This window comes from Ptychodera flava, chromosome 3 (genome assembly GCF_041260155.1).
Source record: "Ptychodera flava strain L36383 chromosome 3, AS_Pfla_20210202, whole genome shotgun sequence".
Classification (NCBI taxonomy): domain Eukaryota; kingdom Metazoa; phylum Hemichordata; class Enteropneusta; family Ptychoderidae; genus Ptychodera; species Ptychodera flava.
In genome coordinates, this window is record NC_091930.1 from 3,850,782 (window position 1) to 3,869,184 (window position 18,403).

The following is an 18,403-nucleotide window of genomic DNA, read 5'->3' on the forward strand; positions in this document are numbered from 1 at the left end:
TTTGCCACAAAAGTCCATACAACATCCATGTGCTGTTCAAGAATACTTCTTCTCTGAAAAAGGTGACAGCAAATATTTCACTTCTTCTCCAAAAAAGGCTGTGCTTTTTATATCAGTAAGTGTCTGTCTTCTAAAAGTTTGCAATTTTATCACGGTTTACATCGAGAGCATGGTGTACAGTGAACTGCAGCAATAACCACACCTGTTTGAAATGGAATAGCCTATTAATCGTTGCTGGTAAGGCAAACTTGGTTGAATCCAAACATTTGTTAGGAGGTTACTGACCATTATTATCTTCAACCAACAGGAGAAGCAATCAAGTCAGACGAACCACTCATTCCGTATATTCCATATCCGTTGGATCCGGAAACAGAACAACCTGTAGACATTGGCCTCACACCGATGGAGCGCCGCAGCGATCTCAAACTCGGCGCCCCGATACCGGACCCCCAGAGCGGTCTCCACGTGCCCATCACAGCTGTCACCATCCATCCACAGACAGGAATGACATTCCCTGTGGCAGGCACCCACACAGACCCTGTGACAGGTCTACCCCTGCCTATTGAGATCGGCTCAATTATGATAGACCCTAACACTGAGCAACCTGTGCCGATACTGGCAGTTGCATTTGACTCAGAAACAGGTAAGACAGTTATCAAATCTTTGTGGAATCACCTAGCTTTGGCAATTTTCAAAACCTACCCTTGTCACCATCATGCTATGGTATAGTCCAGTTTCTTTCAATGTATGCTTGTGGCTTTTACATTTTGTAACAGGGGTGAAGGGACGAGTAAGTTCTTATTTTTTTATTAAACACAATTCATTACCAATGCTGTCAAAGAAATTTTGACTTTAGTCAAGAGCAACACCAATTTTCCTTGATTTGAGAATATCATGATTTGAAAGTAAGCATGGTTGATGGCTATTGAAATTGGATATCACTCATTTTGTCATCTTTCTACAAATCTTTAAATTGCTCACAGGTGACATTGTACCTGTGGGAGGGATGACGGAGAGTAGCCATGGCCACGGAGCCCCCATCCCCATCATTCCCGGCGACACTTTCATCGAACCGCTCAGCGGCAAGCAAGTGCGCACGCACTGTGGTCGCATAGAGGACGACGACGCTGTGCCATCTCACGGTGGATACCAAGCCCTGCTAGATGCCAGCGTGCTGGCTGTTGAAGTCAGAGTTGCTGATGCTATGAGGGACTACCTTGAAGCAACCATGGGTATGTGACAAAAATTAATTACTTTGGGGAATTTTTCTCTCATTTGTGCAATTAATTCTCCTTTTTTTTTGTACTTCAAATCTCATAACATTTATACTTTACGATGAAGAACAAGAACAAAGACACCCGATGAAAATACTAGCCACACTTCCAATCAACAATAATACACTTTTATTAGCTCCCGTTTGGTTATATGTGGTAATCACAGGTTATCTGACAGGTTATCATCTATCAGTATGTATGTCTGTATGTCTGGCTGTCCATCCACTGCATATACTCCGAAACCATTGCATTTATTGCATTGGTTGGAATATGTAAGACTGATTTCTCGTCAAATGATAATTGGAAAATTATATTTTGAATCTCGAAATATCATTGAAAGTCCTTGAATTTTACGTGACTTTGACTGTGTGGACTTTTGTAAATCATAATATAATTGTTTGAACTGTTTTTCCATTCTGCAGGACCTGAGGGCAGTAAAACAAGACATGAACAGAGCCAGCTAGAGACGGCAATGAAAGAACTGATCAAAGCCAGGAACAAATGCAAAGCATCACTGATCAGAGACAGTCATGATCTGACCAGACGGGAAGACAGATCAGCCATCTTGGCCGCCTCCGGTGGATGTGCCGGTAAGGTGGAATATAACCAGTATAGCGCCATCAGTGTTCATGAATGGCTTGGTGCTGCTCAAAGTCTTTCAACCGTAGTACTCACAATAGCGCCATCAGTGTCCATGAATGGATCAGTTATGCTCAAAGTCTTTCAACCGTAGTACTCACAATAGCGCCATCAGTGTCCATGAATGGATCAGTTATGCTCAAAGTCTTTCATAATAGCGCCACCAGTATTCATGGATCCTTGTCTAGAACCTGTCTGAAGTTTTGGTGTTTGTGACCTCAAAACTGAACTCAGTTTTCTGTGAATGACTTTGTGTACAATACAACATGCTTACACAAAAAAGAAAACTCTATTTTGATGTCTCTGTGGAGAAGTTGAGGATATAAGATGGGAACAAAAACATAACCACTGTTTTGTGCATTGACTTATCATCAACTTTTGTATACTTTGAATTAAAAAAAATGCCATTAAGATTTATATCAAGTAGCACTGAACTAGACTAAATACTATTCACATTTCTTCGTATTTTAGGAATGTATGAATTCTCTGCCACTGGTCAGCTGTTGCCAATTCTGGTCGGTACCACCATGGCAGATCCCGGCGGCTCTGGCCAGCAGGTGCCGATCCTTGGAGCAGAAAGAGACACGGAGACTGGAGAGATCAAACCTCTCGGTGGAACAATGGAAGACCCGGAAGGAGATGGTAAGTCTTGGAAATTGAGTGACAGTTACAGAATACAAGATTAAAGCATATTCATTTTCAACATTTTGAGCATTAAGGTGAACTTTTACTATGAAATGGTCGTTTCCCAACCAAGACGATACACAAACCTTTTAGACTTATAGAGCGTGTTTTCTTTGTGTTTGTCAACACTGAACACAACCCAGTGATTTCACAAGGCGACATGCTAGGATTAGGACATTTGTTGCAGTGTGAAGATCCTAATTATGTAGCACACTGGTATATGAGAAACATGTGGCATAGGATGATAATTATGAGGCGTAATGCTTGCGAAGAAGTTCCCACAGAAAATGCCAACAACTCTGTTTTCTTCTGTTTTACTGTAATTGGCTATTCCAATTCCCAAGTTGTAATATTACCTTACATAGTATAAGTAATTCATGTTACTTCAATTATTCCACCCTCCACATTCTCTCCCACCACTACCCCACCAGGTCTGATCCCCATCATGATTGGCAAGCAGGCCGTAGACCCAGTGACCGGTGATCTCAGTCCAATCAGTGGTGTCAGAACCAACCCTGAAACCAACACAGTGGTGCCTGTAACACTGGCATCAGGTGGACACAAGAAGAGAAAGCCACCCCTCGGAGCTGTGAGTTTACCTACCTACATTTTAATAGAATGCTCTCAAACACAGTAGCTTTGCTCATTCCATTGAATCATAGCAGGGGACAAAAAGTATTTGCTTTATGGATAGCTGAACTACCTGCCTACTATACAACAGAACACTCTCGAATGCATATATTGGCTTATTCCATTTAATCATAGCATTGGACAAAACGAGCTGCTTTGTTTATTGATGCTGTTAAATGCACATTGCGTACAGAAAGGTTCCCTCAAAATCAGACTGACTTCCCCTTAATTGTAATAGAACAGGCCACGTGACATGCGGACATTATATTGGGATGTAGTGAAAGTGATAGCTGAGCACAGCATTTCTATAAGCGAATAAAAGCCCCCATACCACCTTATTGTGATGCAAATTCATGAATTTCTGTGGCAAAATGAAAATTCTTCACTGGTAACATCCATGAAATGACATAAAGCAGATTACAACAAAATGTAACTGAACTGAAACAGAAGGCAAGATCTGAATGCAGGGGAAAAGTTGCACAGAATGATTTTGCCATGACAGTAATCTGATGTAGGTATGAAGGGATCAGTCAAGGATGAGCACAAAACCTTTGCCTGCTTGTATCCAAAAATTTAACCCTCTTCACCGAGATGGTTTGACCCAAACCAATTGTTCTCAATGGTGATCATGGACCTGGTGAAAGGGAATTGGGGATGAAAAGGTAAAAATGTTTCGTAACTCTTCTTGCCTGTGTGATCTAAGATATCTGTTGAAATTTCGGTAAATCTGTACTTTCATTCACACTTGCAGGTTGCCTTGCTTGAAGATGAGTTGGTGGCACGTCGCAGTTTCTGGAGACGTCAGCGTCAACGTGAACAAGATCTTACGATCAGAGAATCGCTGCTTGTGTACCAACTCATGCATGAAATCCAAGACGTCACCAGTGATAAGGTGAAATTTTCATTATTTGAACCCATTGGAGAGGCCGTAACCTATTTTACTCATTTATACAAAGTAGCATTCATCACCATATCAACACCTCTCATGAATAAAAGATGTGATATTTCTAGCACCAAAATTTCAACTTTTTGGTAGTTTTCCTCATGGCATAAGAGATACAAAACAAAAACATTGACCGTCTCAATAAAATTGCTGAAAAAACAAAACCAAAAAAATGAGTTGTTGTATTTGCATAATATGGTCTTGTACTGAATGTATCAAGGAGAAATAGCCATGACTGGACGAAAGGTAACTGATTGTTGTAGCCAGATGTAATACTTAAAAAAGTATTTTTTAAAAGGTGCAAATGAAACTGGACATTAATTCCTTGATAACCCCAACTGTCAGAAATTCCAGCACTATATTGAATCACTGTCAGAGAAGTTCCGGCACCAACTTACTATGTAAGTTGATTGCTATAAATTGAACCAAGGTTTTATGTGTGCTCCCATTATCTTTGTTATCTGGGGTAACATTGGTTATGTCAGTCAAAGGTTTCACGTCCACTACTTTGATTGACAGGTGGAGGAAGCCCTGGATTCCATCTCTGAAGAGAGCAGAGGAATCTCTGAATCTGCCAAGAGGGAGGTGAAGAGGAGATCTGATGCAGAGGAGGAGCTGGCTTCCATACTGCCGCCTGATGTGGTGGCCATACTCACCCAAGGTATGTATGCTGCCTTCCCTGTGAGTTAAATGGTGTGAATGGTAATATTATCAAATGTGATAGCTATTGTCAATCTTGTAAATTATTCCCTTCTGGGAAATTTTGTAAAAAGTGATATTAAAGGTGTATCATCTAGCTTTGACACAGATATAGAACAAAATGGAATACCCTTTTAGTAAATCATTTGACTCCCCCATGATAAATAGATTTGAATTTTACAAATTGCAAGAGGCAATGTTCTAACTTTACTCAGATCATTCCATTATTTCGTAAAGGGGTGTCATATCATGAAACACTCTGCATTTTAAATTCCCATCGTAGGTGACCAGGCAGAAAGAGACGGTGAGAACCACCACAACACGGCACACACCAAGTTTGTGGATGTCATCAAGAAATTCTTCACCAAGTTCCAGGCCGAGGAGACCAAGTTCAAGGACAGAATGGCTGAACTTCAGGTAAACATTCCGAGTCTAAGTGTTGCATACACAAAAATTTAATCCTTTCTTAAAGTTAAACAGTGTTTTATCTTAGTTCACACATTATTTCAAGAATTGGTCTTGTGTTTTGTAAAAGAAAAAGTTGTGCGATTGTGTTTCTGAATCAGAACAAGTTACGTGATTCTAGCCCTGACATATACATTCTCCGTTCTTCTTTATCGGACTCACTCACTCATCTATGAATCCATAATTTTCAGGATGCTATGAACCCTGATGCGGAAGCCACAGTACTTCAGAGATATAAACAGACCAAGGCCAGGTTGCAGGCCGAGCTGCAAGACCAACTCTTGACCAGGACCGAACAACTCGATGAAGATCACTCTGCTCTGGAATACGCCAGAGAGAGAAGTGAACTGCTGGGACTGGAAGCCAAGGTAAAGACATCTCAGTCATTTACATAGATAGGAATCTGTGTACTTTACATTGCTGATAAAAAGATGTAATTTTACCATGATTAGAGAAATGTGCATCTGAGGCTGAAAATTGATGATAAATGATTGCGTGTGGTGAAGGTGAGGGAAGAAAGAACAATGCTCTGCAAGAAAATATTAACATGCAGACTGATGACAAATTGTATATAATTTATCAGCAAAGTATGTGGAATGTTTTGAAATTTGTATCAAATGTGCAGCTATTTCTGGTCATTTTCACTCCAGTTTGCATTGGTTTACATATGAATAATCAGAATATAATCATTCGTAAAATGTTCAATTCTCTCAAATCTGAAAATGAGGAAAGCTTGAATGGTATAATGACATTTTACCTTGGCAATTATAACATACTGTAAAGTGTTTTGAAATAGCTGCATGCATTTTTAGCGTTTCCAAAATTGTATTGTAATCAGGAGGTCTTTAATTAATCTAAAATACATTCTAACCATTATAAATAAAAGTAAAAGTTTTAAGTTTGTGGCATCTTAAATAAGCGAAATGACAGACATAGCTGAATCTGCTAGAAAAGGACGCTAGCTAAGTAGACATGTTTTATAGTATAATTATTGCATTATTACCTCACACTGTATAATCTATTTGAACATATCCAAGATTTACAATCATGCCTTTTCCTTGCCTCATAGGTTGTCCTGACCAATGCAGCCATGCTTGCCGGCGACTACGACGCCACCATTCCGGGCGTGTACGGAGAGGACAACATTCCCTCAGCCTCCTCCAACAAGGAGATCATACCCCTGCTGAAGCAGCTACTGGCAATGCTGGAGAGGGGCGCTCACTTCACCCTCATGTTGGGTGGGGAGGGTCAGGGAGACACCAACATCAATATCAACCGAGGGGTATGTCAAACATTTTGAACTACTCTCTTCTACAGGAAATGTTCTCTGAACGATTTTAAGAAGCAAATGGATAGATTTGTGTTATTAATATGTAATAAGCCAGTGTCCCAACTTGAGCTTTTTCATCAAATCTTGCAGAGATCTGAATCGTGATAGTGATTTGAGATGAAAATGCAGGAAGCAGTGTCTGTGTTTGACTGTCACACATACACTATAGTGATGGGTAATTGCAAATCTTGCATGTATGATTTAGTGTTTGAAGATTACCACAACCACATGACCTTGTAGCATATGACTTTGATGTTCAAAGTATTTGACACTGTTCATATTTGTGTGTATCTGCTACCATTGAAAACCCCCATCTGTCTACTCCATTCTAATAGATGATAATATTTTGTTCAAAACTTATAATTTTGCTATACAAATATGTCTGACTTATATCTCTGTTGTCTTCTGTTTTATATATCCAGGGTGCGACTTTTCCTGATCTGGGACGCAATATCGTGCGTGGCGATATCAACTTGCTGAATGTCTCCAAATCCGGAGACAAGGTCACGTCACCGCTGCTGCAGAGCTCAGCAGACTCTGATGACAGAAAACTCAGAGGTACAGAGTCAGCGATCATTACTGTCTTTCAAAAGAGGGCTTCAAATTCCATGCATGAAATATTCTCTTTGATTCTAATAGGAGAGAGGATTTTATGTCTTCTTATGAGTATATGTAAAGATTAGAGAAATGATTTGAAAACGACTTGTGCGGACAACGTGAACTTATCTGTGTAATTCAAAATTTGGTTCAGATTTTGAACTTGTTCAATTTCATTAAGCAGTGGCGTTTAGATGAAGAGAGTCAACCAACATACACATTTGTGAACATTTGATATAATAGTATTCATTTATGCAAAGTATATTCATAAGCACTGTTTAGGTATGCGAATTTTATGATAATGACTTTTTATCTATGGATCATATTCACATGATTTTTTTCACCTGTTTTTATGATCAAAAAATTCATTCCAGTTATTTTGGTCAATGTACTTTTTAATCAGGTGTACAATGTCCACACATTGGAGAGTTTGGATATCTTTCCTGGTGTTCATTCTATCTCAATCAAGGAAAGTCCACACACTACCCCCAAACCCTGTCTTTATCAAGTGTGGCTATTCTTTTTCCCTCAGATGGTAAGAGTAAGCTTCAGGTGCAGCAAGGTCCAGGGTCCATGATGACAGACGCCGAGAGAACCAGACTGGCCAAGACCCTGGCTGAGAAACACACCATTGAAATTGTCAACTTGGAAAATGAGACATCAAATGATGAAATCAAAGACATCAATGCCATCATTCAGGTGAGAGGATATGTAGACACAGTAACTTGGATACGAACCAAAATGGGTGCCCTGGGGGGGCTTCCGGCTTGCACTGTCTGACTATTGACCCCCTGATGACTCCCTAGTTCACTGATGATTAATGCAGACTAATGCAGAAAAATTTTGGGGAAATCTGTTATGGTTTACTGCATGTTTGGTAGAGTAATTCTACTAAACTGCATCTCACTTGAAAGTCTGCATACCATTTGCTGTACAAGCTATTGCATCTCAAGAGTTGTGAAATTTGTAGCTCACACCCTGATAGTGGCCATGTTCACCCATGGTTTTAGCCTCTGAACTATTCAAATTTTGGAATGTTTTGCAGGATTCTGAGAAGAAAAAGGAGCAAGGACTGAAACAGATGCAGAAGGAACTGAGAGAGAAACTAAGCAGAGCCAAATCGGATGATGAACGAGCCAGAATCATTGCCGAGTATGCAGATCAGGTGTGTGCTGCCCTCAGTGTTGAGTCAGTGATTTCCGTTTGTTTAGCTAAACTGATGTGTTCAGATAACATTTTGACATGCACTGGAAATGGCTTCCGCACAGAGTTGCTGTAGAGTTCATTGATAGTTCAGAGAGTTCATTAAGAGCAGTAGATCCAAGCAAAAATTTTGGTCACAAGGAAAACAAAACAGGGTACTGCTGGGACATTTTGAGTGGTTATATAGTATTTTAGTTCACTGTAAATATCTGTTATCAAGCTTGAAATTGCATGTAACAAGTAATCAACATCTGTGCAGAGATTGGTTTTGCAAGGAAACTAGAATGCGTAGCGCATTCTCGATTATAATCATTGCCGCTGACGTCATTTAAAGGGCCAGCAACTGTAACTTTGGATGATTTTATTCACCTTTTTTCTATTTGTCGATTGCACATTCTTGATCTACTTCCGAAAGCATATGTAGACATCTACTTTTCAGCTCAACAACACAGTGTGTATATGTGTAGACTACACTGTTATTGTTTGCATTTTAATTCCAGTCTGGACCAGAATTCTTTCATCCACAAAAACACTGCAGTCTACACATACATAGGCTGAGTTGACAAGCTGAATACTGTGTATCTCAACATGCTCTGGGGAGTAGAACAATAAACTATTGTCAGTTGACGTTTAAAAACAAGTGAAAAAAACCATCTAGTCACAGCCACTGTCCCTTTAATCACTGTAAGCACCGTTGAATTTGTCAAAAAAGAAATGTGATTTCTGTTTACAGTTGGTTAATCACAGCTGAAAAGTCTGAAATTCATGTTTTATTTCTCAAATGAATGAATGAATGATATGTTTTTTCACTCGGTGAGACAACATATCGATCCGCATCTTTCAATTCCTGACTGTTTGATCAAAAGTATATGTCGTGTTCCAGGTTCAAAGGCTCTCTGAGAAGCTGGAGAAGGAGAAACAGGAACAGCTGACGAGACTCCGGCAGCAGATGAGAGACAGACGCAAGAGACGTAAAGAGGATCTGCATAGGTGAGAACAGTGAATGCTGCGTGCACTCTGAAACACCCATTCAATGATTGGTCTGATCCACGTCACCATGGAATATGAGTTAGATTATCCCATTTCATCTACTTTTGAGGAGTGTTGTTAAGGTCACTGTGGCATCTCATTTACTTTCAGTAACTATCGTGATTAGTGAATAGTGATTAGTGAATAGTTATATATTAGTCTAGACTTTTATCGCAACATTTCAATAGATATGTGTGGGTATATACCGTATAGCAGTGTGCCCTCTAAGCCTATTTGGCGCGCCATGACTCATGAATATTCTGTGTGACGCAAGAACATTTTCAGTTGAATAGGAAATTATACATTGTGACTCAAGAAAATTTCACAAATTTTTCAATTGACTCAGAAGTTTCCTGAAATTTCTTTTGTTAGAGGGCACACTGCCGTATATCTATACAAATAATTCTCTATTTATATGTATTTTATCTGCAACTTTGTTTCGCAGACAACAAGTCGCTGAAGCCAAGAGAGAGGGGCTGACTGAAGACAACGTCCCTGAGATGACAAAGCCAACTGATGATGAACTTGACAGTGACCTCAGGAGACTGGCCGAGTCACAGGAGAAGCTGCTCGCCGAGCTGCAGTCCCAGTATGCTGAAGACATGCAAAAGGTGAGAGGTCGCAGGGTCAATCTGATTGTGACCCGTCATGTAGGATGATATATACTTTGTGTATGAACGCAGAACATAGAAATGTATGTTAGGCAGACAAACTTCCTGGTTAACAGGGAATGACTAGGAAGTTGATGTTTTTCAAAATATACACCGCAACACATGATTTAAATTTCAGATATCACACAGTAATTTGAATACTGTTGTAGTCATGAGCCGTTCCGTAATTGACCTTCGAAAATGTACAAAACAAATGATTCCAAGTCTTGAGCTAGAGAGAATTCATGAAATGATACCTGCATTGAAACTTGTAAAGGAAACATACTACGCATGGAGTGTATTCACGGAGAGCAAGAAATATGCAACTTTACGAGCGGACACTCACATAGATACACATCGCACCATCATTTTATCATGAACAGTAAAATTGTGTGACATTACATTTCTGTTTTGCATTACTGTTTATCAGGCTGCTGATGCGGAGGAGAGGCGGGATGTTCTGGATGCGGACATGGAGGCCAGGATGAGAGCTCTGAATGCAGCAAACAAGGCCAAGGTTGCGGAGGCTATAGAGGCAGTGTCTCAGGTAAACAAGTCATGGATATTCTGTGATGTAGACTAGTAGTTTGCTTCTCTCACTGACTGAAATATTCTGAGATTGTTTCCTTTGCGAAATTGATGATAGCATCACTTTTTAAGTTATTTGCATATATCACAGCTGAGGAATACTAAGTTTGTCAGTCAGCTTGTATATCAGTGTGTCTGGTTTGTCTATCTGTCTGTCTTTGTGTCAAGCTATCATTCTGTCTGTCTGTCTGTATGTCTGTATCTATCTATGTATCCATGTATCTATGTCTGTCTGTCAGTCCACCACAAGATGCCTGTAGACACATCCCCTGTCTATTTTCACAGGACAGATGACATGTTGCCTCACTGTCAACTAGAGATTATAAAAATAAACAGGATTGTTATCAAGGATGTGCAAAACGGAAAAATAAATGAGGGAAATTGGTGAAAAAGTTGTAGTTTGTATAATAGACAAAGAGTGAGGAAAGATATTGTGTCAACGGAGATATTCAACAACATGATATGTTCTGACTCACAGCAAAGCAAACGCAGCAAGGACTTGAAAAATAACATGAAGGAGAGAATGAAGGCACGCAGAGCCAAGAAGAAAGATAAGAAATTACCTGATGGTGTCAAACCAGGCTCTGATGAAGAAAAGGAATACTTAGAAGGTCAGACACAAATATCTTCCATCCCTGTCCTGCTTTCCATCCCTTCAATCTAAGTGGTATAGTCCATTTGCACGTATATAAGAATAGTCCAATAAGTATGATTTTAGTGAGTGTCGGGGAGGAGAGTTTGACTTTCATCTTGTTTTGATTGTTTCCGTTCATTTGAGACAAAATAAAAGTCTAATGGCTGTTATTTAAGCAATAAAGCACACCCAGCGACGGTATACCACTAAATTTTGACCAGTTCACTTCATATATGCATTCGCTATTGCTAATGTATATATGTCGTGAACTGGTCAAAATCTCGTGGTATACCAACACTGGGTGTGCTTTATTGCTTAACAAAGTATTTTGTTGCTGCAGAGTAATGTACGACAGTGTTTCAAATTAACCAGAGTAGCCGTTTCAAAATTTGTCTTGCCTATTGGGGTGTATTCACCATCGTGGCCCACCAAAGAAGTGTGAAAATCATGCAAAAAGCTACTAAGAGTAGATGATTATAAGATGACGTCACAATGTCTGTTTACTTTGCTGAAAACATTTCAGAAGTCCCTATGTCTTATTGTTGTACTTTTTTTCAAATTGCACAACAGCTGCCGATGCTCAGGAGGATGCTGACAGGAAACGCGAAGAGCAGGCCCTACTGAGCGTGCTCGATGACATCGCAAATGAAGAGCAGCGAAAGTCTCACATCGATGCCCTCAATGTAAGTTGAAAATGATGCCGTAATCCACGTATGTAAATTATTGCGAATATTTTAAGGTAGTACGTGCCTCGAAAGTGAATGACTTAAAGTTTTGCTAAAATCTTCTTCAATGAACCCTTACCTGAATGAAAATCAAGGGTCATCGTGCAAAGTTTTGTATGAGAAATAAAGTACCTGACATTGACTGCCATTTCAAATTCAAAATCGCCGCCATTCCAATCTTAATTTCATGGGGGAAAAGATAACTTTTTGGTTTTTGAAAAAGTAAGATAGTAAAAGTTTTTCTTACTACAAGAGCTGTAATGAGGCCTCTCCCTACAACTGGTACATCAGAAACTAATTGTAAAAATTTGAGTCGGAATATCTGTCCCCAAGGCAAATTCTACTCTTATATTATTAAACTATTTATTTTTGTAGTCTCTGATGCAAGATGGAAATGTGAGTCGAGAAGAGAGAGACAGAATCATGGCAGAGCACGAGGCAAACCAGGAGAAACTGAAATTGAAGCTGGACTCACAGAAAGACCAACAGAAGAACGCTCTGATGGCAAAACTGGCCGCAAAGAAACGCCTCCGCCAAGAGGTCAAAGTTGAAGATGCGGTTCACAAGGAATTGAACCACGTCAGCAAACAACAGGTAAGGCAATGGTCAAGTCAGAAAACTTAGGAAATCTTTCAACATCACAAAAATGAAAAATTTTCAATTTGTAGGTTGTTGTCATCAAAATTTGTAAAATTTTACGTCATAGTATGGAGATTTCAATATAGCTTTTGAACTATTTGCATTATGTGAATTATCAGACCAAAAGTGTGTTCAACAGTACACTGTACCTGTATGCTGTGTGTGTGTTTGGCATGGTTCCTTATTAATTGAAACTTGGCTATCAGAAATTCATGGCAGAGCTGGCTACACACAGGATAATTTGCCGAACATAAAAGCAATCATGTTCTCTAAGACAGCAATACCTGTAAAAGGTGTTAACCCTTTGAACCCGGCTCGGACAAAAATGTCCGATGACATCATAGAGTACCAGGGGGTCAGGGTGCAAAGAGTTAAAGTAGCCTTGCCCGTCTTGATAGTTTTTGCCGACATGCTTTGAAAACCAAATGCCACTATCCAAACTTCATGGCAAAGCCAACTGCACTTGGGTTTACAGCAGAAACACAAGAGCGCCCTCAGTGTTGTGAACAGCAATACCTGGAAAAGGATTTTACAGTAGCCCTCTTCTTCATCTGGACAAACACCATGATTTCTATCCATAATGTTACATCATATAATTGATTTACTATCTGCCTAGCCAGAGTAAAAAGACAAAGCTAGCTTCCAGTCAATGGAAAGTTGTACTAGAGCTTAAGCCAGAGTTTTCCTCCACATTGCAAAACTGCATTTGAATCATGAAGTGTGAATGATTTGTGTAGGCTTTTTATATATCAAACATTGAACAGATTGAAAAGAGAGAGAAACTTGAGATTGTTTTTTGTTTGACATTTGGTCAAGCAGTAATCTTAATTTGCTAATGCTGTAAAAAACCTTAATTTGCATAACAAATTTGTGTAATTTATTATGGTCACCCTCAATCAGAACCGAAAGCCCCAAAAAATTATTTAAAACGGAGAAAATCCCCCCTTGTCAGAGAATCTTGAAGTAAACATTTTAGACTGTTAGGCAGCTTTTCTGTTGCAACATTCTCAAATTGCTGCGTTTTTATTTATGATTTTTGTCACTCATATGCTTAAACATATGCTTAATATTGTCTTGCATTTACTTTGCTTCCTGCCGCAGGTCACAACAAAGGTAACATATCCCCACAATGTATACAAATATGTGTCGTGTTTTCATGTTCATCTGTGTGTTTTTGTCCATTTAAAAAAATCGTTGTGTCTTATTGTTCATATTTAATGCATGCGTGTATTGTAGTTAGTGTCCCTCCTCTGCATGTGACATTCAGTGGACATCACTGTAGTCTAGCATTAAAACCTATATTTATTTGAAAGCTGTCGTGTTTTTGACGGAATATGGTGCTACAAAGTTGCACCACTTCTACTCTGAGATCCATAGAAAATTTGATCTGCATTTCTTCTGCAGATAAACTGCAGTAGTGATTATGCTCATGTCAGGAGTGAATGTTCGACAGTGCTGTAGAGGTCAAAGTTCACCAAGTGAGAAATGAACTGCCTAACACTCATTTGAAATACAAAATGGCCACCATCCCTCGTCGAGAAAAACGTAAAATTTTCAATCTTTACAAAAAAAGAGTCAGAGAAAATTTTGTTACACAGCAAGGTCAAAATGAGCCCACACAAGGGGTAGATCAGAAAATCGTTCTAAAAATCTGAAAGTGAATGTTCTTAAAAGATGCTTTGTCTCCTGAAATCATGTTTCTTTTACTTTGGACATTCTGCCTGTCAGTCCCAAAACATCTCAAAATTGATCAAGAAATGCAGAAAGATTGAAATTATTTTATCAAGTTGAAGGAAAATGTTATTTGAGCAATGTTTTCTCTTACTAAATGGAAGCTTTCAAATACATATGGTTCTTTCCCCTATTTTTCTTGCATGCCCATTTATTAGAGATATACTTTAAACCAAATCACACCTATTTTTCTAAGTGAATGGAATTATCCATCCATTGAAACAATGAGATCACTTCATATGCCTGATTACAGTAGGTCATGATTGTAGTTTTTGAAGTAACTTGGTAGTGTTAGTGATTTTTTCGTTTTGTGTAATGCATGGTTTGAAACTGTCAGCTCTTATCACACTGTGTGCAAAATTTTTGTGAGTGTCTTCGTCACTAGGCGTGTTTTGTCACTATTTTAAGATAGTATGCACCTCAAGGAAACTGTCAACTATTCTGTTCCAAAATTGAGAATGTAGATGAGGGGTCTCTATGCAAATTTTGGAAACAAATTACCTAAGATTTACCAATGTTTAAAATTCAAAATGGCCGCCATGCCTGTGCTAACTCTATGGGGGAAAATAATTTTTTGAAAATCACAATAATGAGACGGTGAAAAACTTCACTAAATCAGAGACCTCGAAATAGATTAGCCCACAGAAGTGGTGGATCAGAAAATAATTGAAAATTTGAGAGTCTGAATATGCGTCCCTGAGGTGCAATCTACCTTAAAGAGACAGTCTGTAACTGTACACTCATTCCCATCCCCACCCCCTCTTCAATGCAGTAAAACATTGAATACTTACGAAAGAGATTCACCAGTTGTAGTGTCAGCACTGACCTTAAAAGAAACCAGACAATATCCACGAGAGATTTGGTCTCAAATTCAAGGAGTCTTGAAGTGGAGGCAAGACGAGAAACCTTCCATGCCACAGCGCTTCCATTGCAGAAAAAGCCATCGCTTCAATGAACTGAATCCCATAAAAGAAAAATAAAAAGAATGCTCTTTCTTGACTTCATGCGTGTCAAAGTTGAAAAATACCTAAGCTTTGTTCTATCACTTCACAAAATTAAGAAGACTTTTATCTTATTTCTGTTCATGTATACAATTCAGATTGTATGAAAAATTCGAACTCTGTCACTTGAATACAATCAGGATACCACTTATTGAACTATTTATTATATCAGTGCATTTGTGTGCAATGTTTTGGTATCCCGCCTTATACGCTACTCTGTGTGGCAGGTATTATCTTCTGCCCACTATTCTATGAAAAATATGTGACAGTCTTCGTCACTTCCATGCTCTCTGAATTCTATCGTGTCATGATTTTGGCACTTTTTCACGTTGTGTAAGTTGTGGGTAAGGTCAGCTTGCATAAGCGATCCTAGACCACATTGTAGGTCACAGTCCAGGTTTGTGTAAGCTTGTTTGAGTATTTGGCAACTCCAGATATATTAATGTTAAAATAAAGTGCAATTTGAACCATCAGCTGATTAACTCTTTTGAGTGCCAAAGCCAGTTTTCTGTCGCCTAGAGAAAATATACGCCAGTCAAGATTTTTCAGATTTTTGCCAAAATTTTGATATCAAGCTGTAGCTAATGATATGTGATGTGCATTCAGTCTAAAATTCTAAAACAAATTACAGAAAAATTTATAAATATATGTAAAATGTCCCACTAAAATTTTAGTATGATACAGCACCCAAATTAACAACTTAACCCTTGACTACCTGCAAGACTTGACTTTGCAGCACCATGTTGCATTTTTGCTACCTTAAATTGCTTTTGTCTTGTGCTAGGGGGCCAAACTACATGATATTAAAATGCATTGTGGGTAAAGAGTCAACTTCTCACTCATTGCAAACTCTCACACCAACGTGTTTATGAGTCACAAATACTTTTAAGACCAATGTAATTGCTGTCATGGCAACAAGTTCTGTTTGTTTGTGAAACTAGCTAAACTCATTCATCTCTTCATCTTTTTAGGCATTTCTGTTCAGAAATTCCTCGATAAACTAAAATTTTCCCTACATATCTGTAATCTTGTATGTTTCATCTGTAGAAATCTACCGCATTGAAAATACGGTTGACTGTCTGATACTTGTACTTAGGCAAAATGGTATTAAGGTACCGAGAAGTGAAATCGTTCAAGATCAGAAAATTTTGGGGATGTAGAATTTGTTTTTGTATTGTCTTTGGTGGATTTCATAATTTTACCGATGGCATTCAAGGGGTTGCGCTATAAAAACAGACATCGAAAACAAAATATATATTGATTTAACGTAGGATTCTCAATATGTTAATTATGGGTTTTTTTTGTCATCATTTAGGCTTTGGCAGGCGGAGAGGAAGGTGGTAAGGCCATTGATGACATCAACGCCTCTCTAGAGTCGGAAGAGATTAAGAATAAACTCAAGATACTGCAGGTATTTGAAAGGACACATTTCATTTTTGCATATCATGGCCGGATCGTGATCAATGGACTCTTCAGCGGTCATTGTCAAGTGTAACAGTCTGGCTTATCAGGCTGCAGACCACAGAAGCAAAGTGATCATTGCTTAACTTATAATAGGGATTTTCACATCCCAGCTGTTGGGACAGCTGGGATATCATGTTTTACAAAGGCTACTAACATGAACTCCGAGGATTTTTTCACTGGTTTTATACTTGATGTCAACAGTTTGTTGTTCTTCTCCCCAAAGCATGTTGAGATACGCAGTATTCAGCTTGTCAACTCAGTCTGTACATGTGTAAAAAGCTTTATTTTATCAGTGACAAGTGAATTCTGGTTTGCATTAAAATTCAAATGTAAAAATAAAAGTGCATTTAAAATTACAGACGCCGTGTTGACAGGCTAACTAATGAGTGTTTTAAGGTGCTTTGGGAAGGAGAACAAAAATTTGCAATTGGTACACGAAACCTGCTGACCCTGCAAAGTTACATTGAAATTGAAACAATCAACAGTGACAAGCTACCAGTTTGGCCTAGAGTGACTGGTGCCATAAAAATCTCTGTTTCACAGCTTTACAGTATTTTTCTGACCCACAGCCAGTGGCAACCCCCCATTTAATAGTATCATTATTGTTCCCCTTGCAGGAGAACCAAATTGATCGACAAGCTGAGCTGGAGGTAAAACATCTTGAAGATGAAGAGAAAATCAAGAGAGACATTGAAGCAGATGGGGAAAAAGCCAACAAGGAGATCGACTCGGAAATGGATGATGAGAAGAAGCGGCTGATAGCCCAGAGGGATGCAGAGTTTCAGAAGGAGATGATGTTGAAGAGAAAACAGATGGGTGAGGAGGAGTATGAGAGGTTGATGGAACAGCACAGACTGGAGGTGAGCAGCTGTTGTGATAAACAATCACACCCTTCAATCCCACACTTTAGTCTGGCACATTGTTTTTTTTCTGTGGCAAGTTTCAACTGCAAAAGCTGTGTTTCTCTCAGCTCCATCTGAAGGCATGTGGATGGTTCAGCATATAACGAAGTAGTAGTAAATCTGTTGCTTTCATTATTGACTTGACTGTCATAATTTTAAAAGAGCAGGAGCTGATAAAGAAAATAGGGATACACATAATATGGACCAATTCTATTGGCGCTGCTAGGAAAATATTTACTTTGTCATTTTGATGGTATGATCTGCATGATAAGTTGAATTAAAGTGTCATTGATGCTAACTTTTGATAATTGTTTTTCTTACTTGTTTTGGTTTTAATGTCGACAACAGTTTCTTGTTCTACTCCCCAAAGCATGTTGAGATACACAGTATTCAGCTTGTCAACTCCGCCTGTACATGTGTAAACTGCGTTGCAGTTGTCAACATGTGAATTGTGGACCTGACTAAAATTCAAATCTAAACAGTGAATTTGATTTTCCACACACAGACGATGTGTTGACCTGCCAAATAATAGGTATTTCAACATGCTTTGGAGATTTGAACAAGAACTTGCAGTTG

The 18,403-nt window shown here is 38.9% G+C and overlaps 1 protein-coding gene across 1 annotated transcript in view; it reads left to right on the top strand.

Annotated features, from left to right (window-relative positions):
• Nucleotides 1-18,403, top strand: part of LOC139130295 (uncharacterized) — a 39,373-nt gene that overhangs the window by 15,487 nt on the left and 5,483 nt on the right. Inside the window, exons 22-43 of the mRNA XM_070696048.1 lie at nt 308-643; nt 984-1,232; nt 1,697-1,864; nt 2,385-2,555; nt 3,029-3,186; nt 3,979-4,119; nt 4,690-4,831; nt 5,153-5,286; nt 5,526-5,702; nt 6,404-6,616; nt 7,087-7,222; nt 7,794-7,960; nt 8,307-8,426; nt 9,348-9,454; nt 9,939-10,104; nt 10,574-10,690; nt 11,210-11,342; nt 11,936-12,048; nt 12,466-12,684; nt 13,831-13,842; nt 16,777-16,872; nt 17,543-17,785. Coding sequence (XP_070552149.1) covers nt 308-643; nt 984-1,232; nt 1,697-1,864; nt 2,385-2,555; nt 3,029-3,186; nt 3,979-4,119; nt 4,690-4,831; nt 5,153-5,286; nt 5,526-5,702; nt 6,404-6,616; nt 7,087-7,222; nt 7,794-7,960; nt 8,307-8,426; nt 9,348-9,454; nt 9,939-10,104; nt 10,574-10,690; nt 11,210-11,342; nt 11,936-12,048; nt 12,466-12,684; nt 13,831-13,842; nt 16,777-16,872; nt 17,543-17,785 — 3,518 coding nt within the window. The remainder of the gene's footprint in view (nt 1-307; nt 644-983; nt 1,233-1,696; nt 1,865-2,384; nt 2,556-3,028; nt 3,187-3,978; nt 4,120-4,689; nt 4,832-5,152; nt 5,287-5,525; nt 5,703-6,403; nt 6,617-7,086; nt 7,223-7,793; nt 7,961-8,306; nt 8,427-9,347; nt 9,455-9,938; nt 10,105-10,573; nt 10,691-11,209; nt 11,343-11,935; nt 12,049-12,465; nt 12,685-13,830; nt 13,843-16,776; nt 16,873-17,542; nt 17,786-18,403) is intronic.